The 20,047-nt window shown below is 38.6% G+C and overlaps 1 protein-coding gene across 7 annotated transcripts in view; it reads right to left on the reverse strand.

Moving 5' to 3' along the window:
- Positions 1-2,839: 2,839 nt before the first annotated feature.
- The window catches only part of MKX (mohawk homeobox), a 61,631-nt gene continuing 44,423 nt past the window's right edge, over positions 2,840-20,047 (reverse strand). For 5 of the 7 annotated variants that reach the window (XM_019654380.1, XM_019654377.1, XM_019654378.1 and 2 more), the window contains exons 6-7: positions 5,473-5,506; positions 2,852-5,367 (exon numbers count right to left, since the gene is read on the reverse strand). In XM_019654380.1, coding sequence (XP_019509925.1) covers positions 5,181-5,367; positions 5,473-5,506 — 221 coding nt within the window. In that variant the 3' untranslated portion in view covers positions 2,852-5,180. Of the gene's footprint in view, positions 5,368-5,472; positions 5,507-20,047 lie in introns of all 7 variants that reach the window. The other 2 variants (XM_019654376.1, XM_019654383.1) reach the window with 2 other exon arrangements.

Below are 20,047 nucleotides of genomic sequence, written 5' to 3' on the forward strand. Positions count from 1 at the left end.
TACACATATGCACAGATGATGTTTAAGCATCTGAATTTAAAAAATATTGTAAGTAATGTAAAAAATATATTAAGAAGCACAGGAAGACATTGGTAACCTATTATAGACAAGGTACTGAATTTTTAAATACACAAATTGATCATACTAATCAATAACAAATGAAAGAAAGGAAGGAAAAAAAGAAGAAAGGAAAGAAAAGAAGGAAAGACATGAACAAGCAGTTCACTGAAAATAAATACTAATGGCCAATAACCTTATGCACAATGTCACTCATCTTAAAAAGCACAAGTTAAAACAATGACGAGATATCATTTTTTTACTTACCACCTTATCAAATATTTAAAAGTTTAATAATACTCAATGTTTTGACCAAATTGTGCAAAGACAGACATTCACACCCTAGTGTTGAAAGTGTAAATTGGTAGAAATTTTAAATGGTAATTTGGCAGTGTCCATCAAAAAGACTTAGTGTACTTATCATTGGACCCATTAATTCTACTTCTAGGTATTTATTCCACAGAGGTGTAAGTGGCCTAAGACACATATGCACAGGATGTTCACTGCATTTGTTGATTTATATTTTGGTGCAAGCTCCTTATCTCATTGTGAAACAGCACTCTGAATAGCACTATTTATACTAACTAAAAATGGGAAACAACCCAAAACTCCATCAAGGGGGTATTTGCTACATAAATTATAAAGGATCCCCAAATACAATTCTATCCATTCATTTAAAATAACGAAATCTACCTATGTATAGATATGCTACATGTATGTACATGATGGACTAAAAAACTGTTGCAGAGCACTATGAATGCGGTAATGAAAGAGTACAAGTTTGGATATGCATCAAATTTCTGGAAGCATACACAAGACATTGGTAACCATGGTTCTCTTTGGGATGTGGGGTTGGAATCATGGAGAGAGAAGGCATGGAGCTTTTTATCTTGTGCCTTTCTGCCCTGCTTACATTTTTCTACAGCTAGCATAAGTTACATTTATGCTTTTTGAAAACATGAATTATTAATAAAATGTGAAAAATTTTAAAAGTCATGAATACAAGTCAGATTAGACTCACTGCTGATTAAATTTCCAGAAACTGGCTTTGGGCTGAAATTCATTTCAGAAGACTTATTGAGACAATCTTTACATGAATTTCCATGGAGTCGCTTTTACATAAAGATAAAAAAACACATCAACTTGGTCGTCTAAATGCAGCAATCTTTTTTCTCACCTTAAAACAAAAGTGTATTAGGGGCAATGCACACATTACCCAAACCAAATTTTTAGTCCATCTCTAAGATGTGTCTCAAAGCTAGGAAGCAGTGCAGTCACGATTCTTTCCCTGCAGTGTGACTATCAGTCACCTATTTCTGATTATAACTGTTTTAAGAAGTATAGGATCAAAGACTCTTTGTGCTTAAAAAGGCCCAAAGATAGTATATCATAACATGTATTTGACAAAATCTGGGGGTCCTATATGCTTCATGGAAACCACAATGTATATTGCCAAAATTATGGGATATTAGACCTTTCAAAGTCATCTGGAACACATTAATAATCGTTAACATTTGTACAGTACCATGCAGTGTGCAAAGCACTTCCATATCCACACACCAGCTCTTTGGAGTAGGTAAATTTCATAGATGCAAATTCTGGGTATTGAAGGCTTGTATGTTTATTCCCAAAGTCACTAAAGAGTGAAGAGACACAGCCAGGCTGTGCCAGCCCAGTTCTGACCACCACTCCACACTGCCCTCCCAGGCATGGCCAGCCTAAGTCGCCCCAGACAGAGGAGTCTGGGCAGCTTGCTCTTATTCTCTCTGTTTATTTGCATGATGTTGTGCCATTGAGCTGGATGAGTTAAAAAGCAGACCATGGCTGTTGCCACTGTTTGTTAAACATTGCTACTTGGAATAGGAAGAGACTATAGACAGTGGCTTGAGTTCTCAGTCATCAACAGGATCAAGTAGGATGAATAGAGGGAGAAGCAATTCTTGTTGATTTGAATGAAGGAAGCTCTCGCACATGCTGTGTTTTATATTGGCGTGTCTGGTCTTCTCTATCTTTGTTTTACTTTATGCTTTTCTCCAGGAAGTTCAAACTAATAATAAAATGATCTTCTTTGAAGATATTTTTAACTCTGATACCAACTTTCACCCTCTCATTGCAGTCTCTCATGTCAGATATTTTTTTCTTTCCCAAGGCTCTTCATTAAAGTACCCATATCTCATATTCCATTTACATGTCTACTTTTTTGCACATAAGCCTTATATAGAGGAATTATAATTATGTGATAATACCTTCCATTTATTGAGCATCTATTTTAAAAATGCCAGGCACTCTGGTAGGCACTTTAGATATTGTATATCATCTGTAAACCTTATAGCAAACTCTGCAAGGTTTAACATCTCTCTCTCTCACTTCACAGATGAAGAAACCGAAGCCCAGAGTGAGTGAGTCACTTACAGCAGTGAGTGGCAGAGCTGGGATTCACATATCCATCTTTCTAGCTTCAAAGCCAAAGTTCTCTCCAGTACATAGCACACAGAAATAATGCTTATTGTACCAGCCACTGAAAGAATGAATGCATTTAGTGAAAATGTACATTTTAAAGTTATATATTTTAACAGTTAAAACCATACTCTCTTTTTCTCAGCTCTTAAAAAGGTGGGTTGGTGGTCTGAGGTGATGAAATCAAACCTAACACAAATGCAGCACTCTCATATCATACCCCTTCCTAAACTAAGGAGAATTGTAGCATATAATGGGCCCCTCTGTTCTGCTTCTTTCTCCACCTGGTCAACTCTCAAAGGAAAATAAAATTCATATGATCATTGAGGTCTAGAAATTAACTTTTATTTTAAATCTGTCAAGAACTCCTGGCAGTTATTAATTTTATTAAAATGATTACATATGGCAAAACAAAGCATAGAGGTAATTCTATTTCTCTACAACATAAATTATGAGTTAGATTCTCAGCTGCTGGCTCAGCATTGTTCAAGATTCTTTTAAAGGATGACTTCAATTTCCAAAAAATGTTAAAGCAGCAAAAGAAAAAATAAATTAAAATTAATTGCAATTGGGGATATTGCCAAGGATGTGCTAATTATAAAATCTTCTTGATGGTGTTTATAGGCCAGACTCCAAGCTTTGGTACTTAAAAAAAAAAATCATGTGAATAGCTGTCCTATTTTGGCTTGTCATCCATAGTTTACAACATAGAACAAATCTGCTGATTCTTTTAAAAGGATGGCAAAAGTGAATTATGACTAATTCAAATAAAAAACCAGCATCCATTCATCTAACCAAAATAGTCAAAACAAAAACAATTTTATTAAAATATTTAATGCCAGAATAACTTATAATAGTATGAAAAAGAATGAAGTACTTGTCTTTAGTTCTCATTGACATGATCCCATTTTGGCAAAACTGTTTTATGAAGATTCAAAAGTGTTTATCATGGATCTGTAACTACTTAAGGATGTAAACCAAAGGGACTCATACTTCATCTGATCATACAGTCATAACTTACATATCTTGCTTTGCACTTACTGTTACTGCAAACAGCAATTTAGAAAACAAAGTAAAAATATATATATACAAAATATTTTCATATCAAATTATCTTCGTTACACTAAATAAACCCAATCCCCAAATGCTTTGTTACATGAAAAAGTGTCTCACCATTTATATCAAGATTGGTATTGTCCATAGATCAACTAGAGCAGCCTTTGGTTTTAAAAGCATTTTGCAAAATAAAGAAAAATGTCACCACATGGCTGCACTACTGGCTCTCATTCACACTCACAAAAATGCTTTCCAGTTTTAAGAAAAAAATTACAAAATAGATTACATACGCAGAAAAAACATCCCACTACAAAAGAGTCAAATCCTTTTTACTTCTCTGTAGCACATATACTCTGTTATGCTTGGCGTCGCCACTGTTTATCCAAGTTTCAATTCTCCCCAAGCTGATTAGAATATTACTGTTTGATTGAAAAACATACTCTTCTTTCTCAATATTGATTATTTTCACTCAATGATAGTCTAATTTAGAAGCAAAATGTTCTTTCTTTTAATGCACGGTTTCACTTAATTTTTTACTTTAATGTCCTACTTGGCAAAATTCAGAGACTGTTCAGTGTTTTGTTTTCCATATGTTTTAAATTTAAAAATCAATATTATGTGTGTATATGCATATTCACAGAGATACATTTTTTTCCTTGTCTTGTTCTCATTGCAATACAAATTGCCCATCAGCAATTGTAATTTGAAATGAACCAAATAAAGGGTTTTTAGCCATTCCATATGAAAAACAATTTCCATCACAAAAAAATATCGAACTTTAATGCAAACAGGATTATGTTTTAAAACTAAACTATAGATTTAGTTCTATACAGGAAAATTTTGAATTACTTGTATAATAAATTTTTAAAAACTTCAGTAAAACTTGAGAAAAAGAAAATCCAATTTAATTTTAAAGGGCATTGCAGTGTTTTCCAGCAGTGCTTGGAAAAAGTTTTTCTGATCACACCGTGTTCATTGCTATTCTTAAATATTCAAATCATGTGATCACTACACTTGTCATTTAGGAAATTTGTAACATATCAGATATGTAGGCAAAATACATGCATAAAATTCTGTCACTCTAAAAAGCACACTGAACAATTTTAAATACGGAAGAAGTTTTTTTTTGTAAAAGAAACATTTCATTTGGGCTGAATAGATTTCCAAGTTTTAACATGTGCATTGTTGAATACATTTCAAGGGCTTTCAGCAATTATGGTTTCAGTCCCGGAATGGTCAGGTCCGTCTGGAATGACAAACAGACTAATAAGCCGTACGGCGTTGTCATTTTGAGGCATAGCTGCTCTGCTGTGCCCACGTTCTAGCTTATTTTCAGGAAGCAAGGCACTTACTGTAATGGCAATGCAGACACTGTATGCATAGTTTGAGTAACATAAAATAAGTTAATACTTTTGATTAAAGTGAGTTTTTTTTATAATTTATATGTCTTTTACAGAAGCCACTAAATGATATATTTAGGATATTTAAAAATAGGAAGAGGTTTGAAAGGGAGTCATTTTCACTCCTGCTTTGGCTCTTAAGATGAAGATTTATGGGGAAAAAAAACCACCAACGTGAAGAACAGCGATTGATCTGAAAAGCGACAGCGCTTAAAACGGCTGCACCAGTGGCACTTTGACTGTCTTTACTTCTGCTATATGTGACGACTTCTGGATGATACAGCTCGTGGTCCCCTGCAGTTTGTCTTTTCCCTGTGCAAGATTGGTTAAGGCCATCGCTGCATTGATCTCCTTCCAGTACGTGTCATCCTTGTTTGGTCCTTTTCTATTAGCTGCACTGGATTTAAGCAAAAGAGAAAGAAAACGATCAAACTCACTGCAGCGTATGTAGAAAAGGCTATCACTGAAAAGCACAAATGGCAAATAAAAACCTATTGCTCACCTGTCACCCTTATTGGATCCATTTTCCAGAGTGTCTGTAAAGAAAAGCAAACATTCAATTACTTTCCTTTTTTCAACCTCAGAAATGTCATCATGAATTACCAGGAATAAAAGTTCATCAGAAAATCTAGTTGAAAATTAGGTTTGTTTTCTTTGTGTTTTGCAAAGATAAAGTAGTTAAAATTAAGATCCAAAAACAAATCTCTTTGCAAAGAAGCAGGAATATGGTGAGAACAGGTAATAAAGAAGGAAGAGTAGCTTTCCTAGATATACGAACATCTGAGGTTAATTTATTCTGACAAACTGGGCCTTTTCACGAGGACTCGAATGGTAGAGAGAAAAGAGTGCTAACTGGACCCAGGGCCAGGTTCTGGTGTCTCCCCACCAGTCCTGTGTACTTTTCAGCAGATTACAGTGCTACAATGTCTGGGGTGCAATTTCCCCAACTATAAAATAAGGGAGTTCCTAGGAGACTTTCAGGGTACCTCTGTCTCAGTAGTCTGTGATTTCATGGGTATCAAACCTTCATCTTAGAAACAGGACTGGCAAATAGTTCCCTCTTGCTAGTGAGCAAATGAATACCAGACCCAATGCTGACAGCAACACAGGGCTTCCCGGCATATCAGAGTAAGCAGGCACCAGTGTTCAAGCTCCAGACAAACTCCTCATCCTGCTGCTGCAGGAAATGAAAGTCAGGGTGCAAACTTTTGCTTATGCACTCTCACCTTTGGTTTCGATTTGCTCCCTCACTCAGAGCACCAATGTCTACCAATACGACATCAATCTAAAGAAAGATGAGACGGGTTCTTGATCTTGATTAAATCTCTCTGGCTAAAAGAAGGTAGTATTGGGAACACAAAAACAGACGGGTGGAGGGAAAGCGGCGCTCGGGAAGTGGGGGCAAAGGAGTGGGGTTGGGACTCCCCATCGGCCTATGACATTCCAAAACTAGGTAGTGGTTACATCACCATCGTCACCACCGTCATCATCAACAACCATTGTTACTGAAAAGCTATAAATACATGGAGAGGTGCTGTGCCGTGTACAGGAAACAGGAAAAACGCAACGTTTGCTCTAGGCCTTCCTCTAGTTCTGTGGCCTTTGGAACGCTGTCTTTTCCTGCCTTTAGTCCTCTCCCTTTCTTTTACCACCCCCAACTCAATATTTCGGAAGGCAACTTTTTTTTTTTTTCTCTGCAGCACTCAAGGCTAGTTAGGACACGCAGCATAATTTCTAGTTCTGGGCTCTAAGTGAGTCATGAAACTGGAAGTGACTTGAAAAGAAGAACATCAACATAATCATAATGTAGTCCAACCAGGGCAAAATTTCCCAGGGACGATGTGGTCAAGAGAAAACAATTACATGACATGTAGATTAGGCAGCTAAACTTCAACGCCCTCTGTGAAGGAAACGAGACAAGAGTCAGACCGGGAGACAATAACAGGGTCACTACGACTCCTTCGCACAACCCTTTACCCAGGAAGCTTAAAAAAAAAAAAGCAAGCAAACGAAACAAAAGCACTTAGTAAATAAATGACAAGGTTGTTAGGAAGACTACATGAGACAACATATGAGTATATCTGGCCCCAAATGGAACAACAAATGTTAGTTCCTCCTTTCATTTTAGGAATCCTTTGGGGAAGTAATTGGATCTGTGACCATTGGCTGGTCAGCCTCTGGATCTTCTGACTCCTACTAGGTGGGCCTGGATAGTTAGCGACACCTCTGCTGCTTTTCATAATTTGGGAATTATATAAAATTACTCATATAAATGGAGGCAAAGGATGACATGACAGCCTTTAATTCACAGAACTCTGATAATCTTAATTTACAGATCACTTCCTATGTGCCAGGCACTATTTTAAGCACGTTGTGTCTTAATTTATTTAATATTAATGACTCTGTGCGTGGACAGCATATCTCTGTTGTGTCCGTTAAATCATTCTTTGTTTAGTGCTGTTATCTGTAAACCTTTACTCAGTAATGACAGAGGCAAGGCGCTACCAGAACACAGAACAAGTCAGGGCCTTTGTTTAGGAGGAAGGAAGCCAGAAACATTGGACATTTTACAGAGCAAAAAAAAAAAAAGTACAAGAGTTAGGCCTTTGCTCAATTTTGCCCACAAATTGCAACAATTCTGTTGCCAGAGTGAAGCAATAGGCTATGGAGATATTTATTCAATGGAAAGACTTGGCAAAAGCAGAATAAGTTCCATGAAGCTTAAATAACATTAGGGAAATAACGAAACATAATTTAGAAAAGACCATGTAACTGATGCTCTGGCTCCCAAACAAGCAGTCTCACAGGCACAAGGAGCCAGGATCAGACTCCTGACCTGAAGGGTCAACCTGAGAGTGATTACTGCGCCGACGACAAGATGGAAGCCGGTGGCTATCAAAGATGTGATGGGTTACAGAGCCCAGAAATGCCAGAAAGGAATGGAGCCTGCCTGTGGAAGGAGAACGTGTCATTCACTGTTCAGGTCCATGGAGAGCTTCCATTTGAGATGAGGAGTGAACGTGTAGGTCCTGCAGCCCCATGAAAGGCTGCACGCCGCCAGTGCTCCCCGTGGATGCCTCCATGAACTCATTCCACTGAGAAACAAGTTTACTGCAGCCAACTGTGAGATTATAAAATTCTGCTTACTCTTTGGGTGTCTGTGTTTTACAGTTTGGTGCCTATGAAAATACCTTTGAAGTGTAAAAGCACAGGCTCCAATCCCCGTCCGGGTATTCCTAATTAGTTTCCCGAATTTCAACAGTGTATTCGGCAGTATTCAGAAGACTGAGTCCTGTATTTTATTTCTAAGGCAGCCGAGTACATACAGCGTCACCAGGTATAGATTCAGGTTCCTTTCCCAGCAACAGCAGAAAAGTCTTTGTAAAAAAAGTAAGGAACAGAAGAAACACTTGGCTTCTTCATCTATAGTCAGTGCTAAAACAGCATGTAACAAAGCAATGTCACAGATTTCAAACCAACAAGAAAACGCTGACTACTACTGCTTTTGGGGAATCTGTGTGTCCAGGGTGGTTTTGGTTCGAAACGTAAATTGGTGTTAGAAGGGCATGCTTTCCTGTTGCTGTTATTGGGGAGCTGCCCAGTGTCACTAGGACATTATGCGGCCCAAGAGCCACCTCCTGCGGTGCAGTGTGTTCTAGTTCCCAGAAGAACTAGCCGACGGAAGATAGCAAACAGGGGCCCTTTTACTCAGAAATATTTGTGCTTTTGTAGGAAAGCAAAGGGCTATAGAGATCTGGTAGTTTGGGGAGAGTTTTTTTTTTTCTCTTCGTTGTGCTGAGATGAAGTCTGGGAAAATGCCCCAGTTATTTTAGAAAACTGGTATCATTGGAGGGGAATGCAGAAAATTTACAATCCACTCATTATATTAAATAATTGTATGAAATGTGAAGTTTTTTTTTTTCTCTTATGCTCTTTTCCTTTGACGTATAAGCTTGTTGGTCCTCATCTAGATCACGTATTTTGTGCCTTTTTAGCCCCATAGACTGTGTTCAAGGAGCAGTGTGTTTAGGGGCTCAGGGGCTCATTTCTGCCCACAGCAGACAGGTGGTCTCTCCAGCAACGTTCCCCTCCCCCCCAGAAGTGACACCCAGTAAGTAGCTCGAGAAAAGATCTGACAGGAGAAGGAAGGCTTCTGAATGTTGCCGAACAGAGGGAAATCTTAAGTCTGAGCTAGAGCAGACGTTTCACTGCCGTTAATTAACATGCAGAGACTTAGGGTCTGACTGCCCTACAGTCTGCTCAGCTGTAGCTCGTACTCTGCAAGTAGCTTGGCTCAGCCTCTCCGAAGTCTGAGCTAAAATGCCTTTTTTACATTCTAAGGTTCCAAAAATCAGCTACACTGTCAATTACCATAAAAGCAACTGGTTGGCAGGAACAACTTATTGAACCAGCCAAAAGAGCGTGTTTTAAGACCAAAAAAGAAAAGGAAAGAAAAAAAGAAAAAAAAAAAAAGAAAAAAAAGAGGTGCGTAGTTAGGAAAATCTTGAACGCTGTAAAACCCAAACCATGTTGAAACCTAAAGTGGGGCTATCCTCGGTTGGGACATGTGTTTCCTTACAAAGTTAAGTAGAGAAACAATTATACCGAAAATTCGGTTCTACTGCAACGCTAGATGGGTATGCTCAAAGCTCTATGGGCAAAGCGTCCATTCGACTTTGGTAAATGCAATTTAGAAACACATTAATTATGATATATATTCCTGAAATAAAAGTTATAGCCATTAAAGAGACAAAAATAGGGCCAAATCTTTTGCCCTGAGATTTATTTTTTCCCAAATGTAATTAATAAGCCCTAAAGTTAGGAATGTTTTAAAATGTTCCACAACATATTACTCACACCATTGAAATGTAAATAAAATTAAGTATGATGAAGAATGAGTATTTTTAAATTAAATAATCTAAAAATTATATATGTTTCCCTAAGTTAAAATCGAATCAGAGCTCCAGATGCTTGACAACTGTGTTTCCTCACACTTGGTCAGTCTGGGGCCATCACTGGGGACAGCAGATGAGGACAGCCAGGGTTTAATCCCAAGAGCCTTCCAGACACCCAATCAGTTGCTGGAGTAATTTACATACTTGGAACAAATGAGACAAAGAACAAGACTCTGGTGAGTAGGGCAGATAGAAAACTTCACTGATGATTCTGAAATACGACTGCTCCCAATTTGCAGGACCTTACACCAAACGGACGGACTGATCTCCAGGGCTCCCTGCTCCCATCACCACGGTCTCTCTGCTTCCGCACTCACTATATCCAGCCTGGGCTTGCACATACCTACAGATTGGATCCATTGGGACTTTATGTTTCTTTCCTTATAAAATTAGCATTTGTTGTTTTTCTCTAATAACAAAATACAGGCTTACTGCAGAAAATCAGGTAAAAAGTATAAAAGAGAAAATAAAGGGCATTTAGGGATAACTATCACAATATTATAATGGATATATGGTCACCCAAGCAACTTTATATACATTTTGTTTTAAATGAGCTCATTCTGTATATGTTTTATAATTTGCTTTGCTCACTGGACTTTTCCTTTATCCTTACCCTTTGTTAATAAATAAGATAATAATCTACCATTTGGCCTTCCCTGATGTGACAGTGGGCTTTGTCTATGAAATAGAAACAGCTTGAAAGAATTCAAAATCCAGCTCCATCCAGTGTAAACGTGAATATTGAGAGACCCCCAATGTTACAAGAAGGGGTTATCTTGAAAACAATTACTCAAATTGATTGAATGCTTATTTTTATGCCAGGCTCTCTGCAAATATTATCTGGTTAAATGCTTACAATACCCCTGTGAGAGATCACCAGGGCCCTTACTTTACAAATGACAGTGTAGCGTAGAGGAGTCCAGAAACTCACAAAGGACTTGGTTAGGCAAGTGGGAGCTGTGAGGCTCAGCTCCCTGCAAGCGGACTCTGAAGGTCATATTTATAACTGCCGCATTCCATCATCCAAGGGATTTCTGTGGCTAAAGCCACCATCAAGGATCCTGGCAAGTTCAAATGCGCTGTTTACATATAGAAAGCCTGTGGAATGATAACCTATCAAAAACCTGTTAAACGCTTCTTTCTGTTCTTTTTGCTAGTGTTTTAGACCATAGAGATAAACAAAGACTTTTTTTCTCCTTATGATTTATTCTGTAATATCAAAAGTCTCTGTCCAAATCACAGAATAGGAAATCTAAATAAGGTCCCTTGAGCTTTTCCTCACCCTGTAATTAGAGTGACGTTTTAATAGACGTGACCTCTGTATAATCACTCTTCCATTGCCCGAAATGAATTACTGCTAAATAACTCCTAGGCTGCTGTTGCTGCATCACTTTTAGAGGACATTTTTGTGGTTATTTTCTCCTCAAGGTCGTAAGAGTTTTTGAATGAGTAAAGATAAATCATTCTTAGTGATTTTTCCCAAAAAGGAAGGGGAAAAAAACCACCTAATAAATAACCCGTAACACTTATCTGTTGATGACTAAATGGCTTCTTCTAGTTTCACCCATCAAAAAAGTGAGTTCCCCTTTAAAATTTCACATGACAGAATGAGGCTGCAACTAAAGCTTGGTGAGTATCAAGGTTACTGCTCTCAGCAGCGTTACTGGAGCCTGAGTTTTCTGAAATGGGGGAACTTTGCAAGCTTTCTGAGTAGTGAGGATTATACAGTGAAACCCATCTCATCTTTATGGATGGATCTAGCATTTTTTGTTTTCCTTTTTGCCATATACTAGCTAAATTATTTATTCTGGGGCCTTAAAGAATGAATGGCTTCCAAGATCTTTTCAGAGTTTGAAGAAAAATCTTTTCCAAAAATTAAGCCAGTGTTTCCTCCAGCCATGACTTCCAGCCCCTGGCCAAAGAGTCTTTTCCTTCCTGCTCTCTCTCACATGGGCTGGCCCCTCCATGGTTAACGATGCCCAGATGTCCTGATCTCCAGGACTGCCACCTTCAGCTGCCTTTCTGTCAATGCCTTATCCTCTTGATCTGCTGGAAACCATGCCCTTCTATTTTGGACCAAGAGTGATGAGTTCCCTGGTCAGGGTGGGGGTAAGTGGACATCTCAAAGCTTTCAGGGTAGGTTATATTTCAATTAATACCACCACCAACAGAACATCTCTACTGCTCCTGGAGTACCCATGTGTGTGGATAAACCTGTAAGAGTGCTTCCTGGTTCCTTACCAGTTCGAAAGCTATAGCTTTGATGGCTTTCCTTATTATGCGGAGCTTGAGGCTGGCGGATCCTTATTAATTCCTGGCTGTATCTTGGTTCTGGGAAAATGCACAGCTATTCTGACTTCATCAGTCTGGACGGGAGGACTAAAGGTGTAGGAAGTGGAATTTGTAACTTGAAAGAAACTTTTCAAATAAGCAGAGTACCACCCAGTTATAATGTCTCAGCTTCACTTTCAATCTTTTTCACTGAATATATTAAAGATTCTTAATGCTAAGTTATTCTGCACAGTCTCGTCTACCAGGACTGCTCCACTGTGATCCCAAAGTCTAAAACTTTCAGTCTGAAACTTCACTTTGAAGATTAGAATGCGGTCTACGGGGAGGAAATTGTTGGTGAGTGACCAGAAAGGAGGTTTGGAAATATTGAAGATTCACTTTTCTATTATTAGCTTGTCATGATGAACTATGAGTGTGGTCCAGTGTGAGGCACAAGGCAGCACAGTGCAGTGGTTGGGGCCCAGACTTTGGAGCCAGACAGCAGTTGAACCCACATTCTATCTGTGTGACAGTCGGCTGGCTGCGTGCCTTCTCTGTGCCTCAACTTTCTCACCTGTACAACGGGACTAATAGTACTAGATGCATAGGTTTGTTATGAGCACCACATGATTTAATATTTTGTAAAGACAGTTTGAGAACATATATCAAGCATTACATAAATCTTTGTGAGATAACAAAATCAACCTTCTCTCTTACTTTTGTGTTACATCTAGAATGTAACATTTGAATACAGTTGCCAGAGAAATTAGTATTGTTCAGAGACTTAATATGTATGAAAACCATTATGTAAGGATGAAATATTTTTACCCTGGGCACACCCCATCAGCTCAGATTAACGGATTAAGTGTGCAGAATCGATCATCTTCAAAGACAAAATGGCTTTTCTGACGCTATTTTGTGCCAAAGTACTGCAACATGCCAAGACAAACAGCAATGGAGCCACATTAAATATCTACTCACTTTAAGTGTCTAATGGGTTTTGTTACTTCATTTTCTCAAGGGGAATATTGGAGATGGTACTCAAAATGTTTCATCCATGAAAGGTAGGTTTCCAGCCAAAGTCTCAGAAAATGACTTCCTAACTATGCACGAATAACTTCTGTGTGTGCCCGTGTGTTGCAAGGAGCATTCGTTGTTTATAAAAGCCCTCCTTTTTACATGCAAGTTGGGCTACTAGTTCCGAAAACTGGATGGACTTTGATTCTTAGCTAAAGCTTTATGAGGGCTATTTCTCCCGAGGTCAACTTTATAGCTGCCACACTGTAGTTTGAGAAGGTTGAGGTGTTTAATAAATATATAGCTGAATAGTATTAAGTTACAAAATACTAATCTGACTTTCTTCAGCAAAAGGCCTTTTAAATGAAAAATATGCATTTGTAATCATCTAGAAATTGGCTGGAAAGTCTGGCCCCATCCATGTATTTTCGAGTTCTTCGGTATCTCTGAAAAACCATCAAAGAGTATTTTTCCTTTGATATATGAACTGGCTGACATTATTGCCATGCTTTTCAAATTCCTCAAATTACCATCTCTAGAGATGACACTTCAGGCTCGGGAATCTTGGTGTTAAACCTGTCTGACTGCATTAACACCAGAAATGACACAATGAAAAGAGAGGATGTTCACAAACTTCTGGGATCTTTCAGAACAGTAGCAAATGACAGTTTCCCTACTCACAGTTCATCTGCTGTATTTATTCATAGAAAAAGACCATACTTTCGACATAAGATGAACAGTATTATCCATCCTTCTATATTTCAAATACATTTCAATGGTCATAACACACTTAAACTGTTTTAACTGTGTTCTGTGTTCACACATTTCTACATTTAAAGGTTCTGCCATTTTCTGCTTTTAATTTCAGAAACAGTCATTTCAAGTCTAAACTGGGGTGGGGAGGGGCTTTGAAGTAAAAATTGGGAAGATTTTTGTTGAAGGCATTGGATGGCAGGAGAAGTTAAAAAGGAGTTAAGCATAAAGATGAGATGAATACCTTGCTACGCCTTGGCTGTGGCTGGAGGTCTGAGAGTAGCTTAGTCAAGAGGTTTCTGATGACCCGTTTTGACCAAAAGAATACCAAATAACCCCTCTGTACTTTAAATCTTGCCAGAGGGATCCACTCTCAGTTGTGCTCAGGAATTTGCATCCTAAACCATTTGTTAAATTCCAATGGCATATACATTATATTCCGCTATTATCACCTGAATTTAGACTGCAAGAGATTTCTAGAGAAAAAAAAAAGTAAGGGATACGTTGCTTAAACCTAACAAGTTGACATGTTTGGGGGAGAAAACAAAAATATTTTATAGATCAAACCACCGTTTTGTATAATAATTTGCCTAAGGCAAAGGATTTATTCTAGGATGATAGGAAAATAGTTAGCCGGCCCACTAGGTATGTGACCTGGGTGTGTTACGTATGCATACTGTAGCTACATCTTCACCTGTGAAATGGGAATAATAGTGACACCTCCTTCCCCAGGTTACTGGGAGGGTTGAATGAGGTACAGTAAGTCCTCACTTAACATTGGCGTCAATGGGTTCTTGGAAACTATGACTTTAAGCAAGACAATGTATAACAAAACCAATTTTACCATAGGTTAACTGTCAGAAACAAGAGTTAAGTTTCTATGGCATATTTCTGGTCAAGAAAACATCACCCAATAAAGACCCAAAGCATTTATAATATTAAACATTGAAATAAATGTGAGCTCTGCAAACTCTTAGAAAAGACACGTAAAGGCAAGGAAGAGAATTCTTTCCTACCTTGTTTATTCTAGTTCAGGGTCACGGGTGGGCAGATTCTCTTCCAGCAGCTCAGGGCACAGGTGGCACCCACCCTGGAAAGGACACCCTTCCATTGCAGGGCACACTCACACCCACACACTCAACTCAGACTGGGACAATGTAGACATGACCATTCACCTAACCGTCCATCTTTGGGATGTGGGAGGAGACTGGAGTCCCTGGAGAAAACCCGCACAGACACGGGGAGAGCGTGCACACTCCACACTAACAGTGGCCTCAGCTGGGAATCAATGTTTTTTTTCTTCTTCTTTTTTTTTTTTGTCATCAACATTGTAACAAAATAATGTTGAATAAAAAAACAATGTTATTCAAGAACCAGCTGTACTAAGTGTAAAGCTCTCGGAACTGGGCTTGGCACATAGTATGTAACGGCTATGGAGTTATGATTCCTGAAGTGAAGAAGTGACACTCAGTCATCCGTCACTAGTTGTGGATCCACTCCAAGTTCCATGGAGGTGCTAAGCCCCACACGGGATTTCTACCATCACACCCTGGCCTCTAACCCATCTTCTTAGGATGCTGCAGCGAAGAGGGTAAAATTCATAGGGGAATGTCTCAGAAGGACAGGTTCCTGTCTTAGCGCTGAGATTGTGATTACGTAGGTCACAGATATGTAAGGAATAAGCTCCCAGGTGATCTGATGTAGATGGGAAAGTGACTGCTCCGTGAAAAGAACTGTTGTGGAGCATTGGAAGTGGATTGCTTTTAGCAAAGAATTCCAGAATGCTGGAATTCCTGGGTGTTCACTCAAGGGTGACAGCCCAAGGCAGTATTTCTTTGCTACTTTTCAAAAATCATTATGAATTCCTAATATTCCAAAAGGGTCTAATAACAGTCTTAAAGCTGTATTTAATGAATCACATTACTGAATCTTCCTTCGTGTGAAGAGCCGATATGCGTATAACATTTCCAAAGGGAAATACTGTTCAGAAATGGGTGACGCCAGCTTCAATAATACTCTGCATTGTCTATTTTTGCTTAAATGTAATACCACTAAAAACACATTTTGGGGGGTAAAACACTTTACTTTACTTGCATTATTTTCCCCAGTTATTACCATCTTTCCTATGCTATGACATGCAATTCAGGGACAGTCATTACCAACACAAAGTTGAGAATAAAAAAACCCAAGATTTTCATTGTAATATATTACAGACTACTTCAGAATAATCAAACCACCCTCCTTCTTCTAATTGGAACAGCAACAGTAATAATATACTGTTATAAGATCTGTTTTCTGTTTTGAAAATAAACACGTTGGCCCAGCTCTATATTGCTATGATGGTGGGGCCTTTTATTTTTGTAAGTCTTGTATTTTTTTTATCTTTCCTTTGGGAAAATAGGGTGACATATATTAATCCACACGGGGTCATCAAAAACTAATTATTCAACCTAACATAGAATTTTTTCTTTCTAGGGTAGCATAATCAGCTTTTATAAACTAAAGTAAACTTCGTTTCTGCTGCCCTTAGTAGAATATTTTATTCAGGCGTGCCTCAGAAAGAACAGAGCATTGTTTTATTATGCATCGACAGAGTGATGAGGTTTTACAAACAGTTTTTGGTTATTTTTAATCTGTTATTTTTACAGCAGCCCTGAGAGGTGGCTGGAGCTATATGACCCCTAAAGAGGAACAGGGAAAAGGGGTACAGAACCACCATGCAAACAACGTGGCCACCACCAAGACCAAAATCACTGGAACAGAGTGCCCTGGTCATGATGTTGGATGGAGCTGTGAAGGGGGATTGAGGGGGTCCTGTCTAGGCCTGCTGATGGCTTTGCTTTTGAACAACAAAGGAATGTCAGAAAATCTGGGACGGAAGGGCTAAAGAGAACCCAAATGCTAAAGGTAGTAGTCTTGAAACCGCCTAAATAAAGCTCCAGGGACATGCTGAGAACTGAGAATGACTCTTGGCTGGGTGTCTGCTGGAGGGTGAGCTGAGCTGGATACTCCCCAGACCACTCGGGGTCATCCTGTGCTGGGACCACCACTGCCAATGGCCACGCAAATTAGACACAGCAAGTCTAAAATAATAAGGCTTCCCAACTACAGCCTTAAGAAATGTAATATTCAGGAGGGGTATTTCTGTGGGCATCACAAGATATTAAAAATATAGTGCTTAAACACAAATCAAAGAAATTATAAAAGAGAGAGCAAGCACCCTTATGATCTTAGATTTAAAAAAATACCCCAGCTCATTGACTACCCGGAAGGAAAAACAAGTATAATATAGAGCAAAGGTCTTGCAAAGCCATTTCATGGAAATTTGGATATAAAAGAATGGCATGCTTACATGATTTAAATATATTTAAATGGCAAGCAGCTGCCATACTATGAGTATTGTCTTATTAATGTCATATGCTATTATAAAAAATAAGATAGTTTACCAATAAAAGAGAAAACATATTTGTTTTAGTCGTTAAAAATTACTGATTTAGAGAAAGGGACAATGAACCTAATGTTTTTTGGACTATTTCTTATATTTTCTACCCTTACCCATACTTTTTGATGACTTTAGAGAGAAATTTAATATTTTAACAATCAATAATATAAACCAATTTTAAAATAAATGAAAGGTGGTGGCAGGGGGAAGGCAGAAAGCTGTGCAAAACAGAAAAGAAGCAAAAATGGCATTTCCAAAACAAACCAGATACATTTATCAACACATTTGGTTTTGGTGATGGAATATATTATACATACTCAAAAATGATTTAAGACTTAAATCCTCCAATTCTAAATTCTCTCCAGATGCCCAAAAATAGATGGTGAATGAGCAATGAGAAGACAGTAGTTACTGCCTTGAATCAAAGTATTATAGAAAAGAGCCTGGCTCTCACAGATAAGAGTAATCAAACCACGTATTTTCATCCTGGAGGCACAAAGAGTTGCCTTTTTTTTCTCTCTTTTTTTGGGGGTGGGGGGTGGGGGTGGGGATGGAGTGGTGGATGGGTAATAACAGCCAGGAATATCATACATTCCTTGTAAGATTCCCAAGTTCTTGTAGGCATTTGGCCTTCTCCCCATCCCTCCTAGCGTGTGGTAGTTCTAGTCACTTTTCCACACTCAGGTGGTGGAAGCAAGAAGGGTTGGTATAGGCCAGCTGTGGATTCATGGGCAGAATAGTTTCTTACAAGAAACCAAGGACTGTGAAGGTCCCCGAGTGTAGGAACCTGCCACAGCACTAGTGCTCATGCACCCTCTAATACTTCTGGGGTCTATGCTGTTAGATGCATACCCAGTTCAGCCCAGCATGAGGGAGCCATTCTTTACTATGCATATGGTTTGCACATGGGTCCAAGGCCAAGGGAAATGAAGGCATCTACCTACCATAGGAGGAGAAACCATCCTTCCCAGGCCATCCACACTAGGAAACACACGTGAAGAAGTGAGCCATTGTTTCAGGCCTCGGTGCAGCATTTAATTACCCAGCCCTCAGCATAAGACAAGAATAGGAGGTGGGAAGGCAGAGTTGGTCTGGAAGGCTTTTTAGAAAAAGTGTTTCTTTTATTTTCCAAACTCTAAGTAGCTGGTTACACTAGCCAGCTGATTTTCAGTTAATTTCAGAGGTTTGCAAAAGTCATTCCTATAAGATAGATAGTTTTATTAGACAATGTAACATACAGAATCTTAGTTGGACAAGAAGATGCAGAAAACTACTTTTAAAGTGAAAGGAGCAAGGCATCTGTCTTTGTGCTGACTTATAAAAGCTCATCGGAGAAGAGTAAAGAAGTGAAGGATGAGTGATGATGACGAGCCTGAAAGGTGAAAAGACAGTTAATTAATTATCCAACTGACTAATTATCATAATAAAAGTAATTGGCAGGGATAGGAAAAGCAAAATACAGGCTCAGAAATGGAAAAACAGGTGATAATTTTTATACTGAAGAGGCAGTAATGGGAGTTTTGTGGGGCAAGTGTTGGCAGTTTCTATCCAAAGGTTGCTTTAGAAACAGGAGTCAGAGTTTCTGATTAATTGAAGAATTATTCAAATAGAATTCCATGATAACTTTAGTAGTCTTTTCGGCAGAGAGACAGAGACTAACCAATTCGTTACTCAAATTCCTACAGCTGCTTCTAATGGGATTCGTGCCTATTTTTGGTTTCTCTTGAATTGAGAAATGGAGTGCACCTGTTCACTGCTAATCAGCACAAACTGTGAGGGGTGGATTTACTTAATCACAGTTTATTCCTCCAACAGTAAGGTACATGGAAAGAGACCAGAGCGCTTGGGGTCTGAATCCCAGTACTGCTGCTTATTAGCATGTGGTTTGGGGCAAGTTACTTAATCTCTCTGAGTTTCATTTTTTTTTGCCTCATCTGTAAAACAGATACAAAAATACTGCACAATAAGGGCTGTTGTAGAAATTAGTAATAATCGCTGTAAAACACCAGGCACCCAGCAATACTCAACAAATTGCAGCTACAATCATTCCACAATTGCACATAGTCTTTCTTTTTGTAGTGGCAGCAAACTTTGATGAACTTTGAAGATTGACCTTGGAATGGAACAGATAACAAGGAACGCAACAATTCAAAATAGTTTTTGTATCGAATTGTCTTAAGTTAGGTCAAGGGCAGTCATGTTATGTCTATGATGCCTTGGTGTGGAAAATTCTCAAACGAGCAAGACGGCATATTATGGAGGCTTCAGTTTTGCAATGGCTTGGAGAAGGTCACTGAAATTGCTTAGTAGCCATAACATGCAATGGGATCTTTGATGAGAGTGAGAATAACATGCATTCTCATCTTCGATGAGTGAGAATGTGTGTACCAAGAGAAATTCCAGGATTATGTCAGCAACAGGTCTTTTGCTGTTCATTTTTGGGGTTGGCAACATACAGCAGTTATTGGACTAGCAGCTTACACATGTTACATATAGGTACGTTAGAGTGTTTTCTCTTAATTGCTTGGAGCAAGTTTTAAATGCGAAGGTCCTTTCTCAAAATAGAATACAGTATTTGAATCTGGGGGAACAGCTTTGGAAATTCCAGTTCTTAAAAGCTACTTGTTTAATCCTTGTTA

Source organism: Hipposideros armiger, unplaced genomic scaffold, assembly GCF_001890085.2.
Source record: "Hipposideros armiger isolate ML-2016 unplaced genomic scaffold, ASM189008v1 scaffold_221, whole genome shotgun sequence".
In the NCBI taxonomy this organism is placed as follows: Eukaryota; Metazoa; Chordata; class Mammalia; order Chiroptera; family Hipposideridae; genus Hipposideros; species Hipposideros armiger.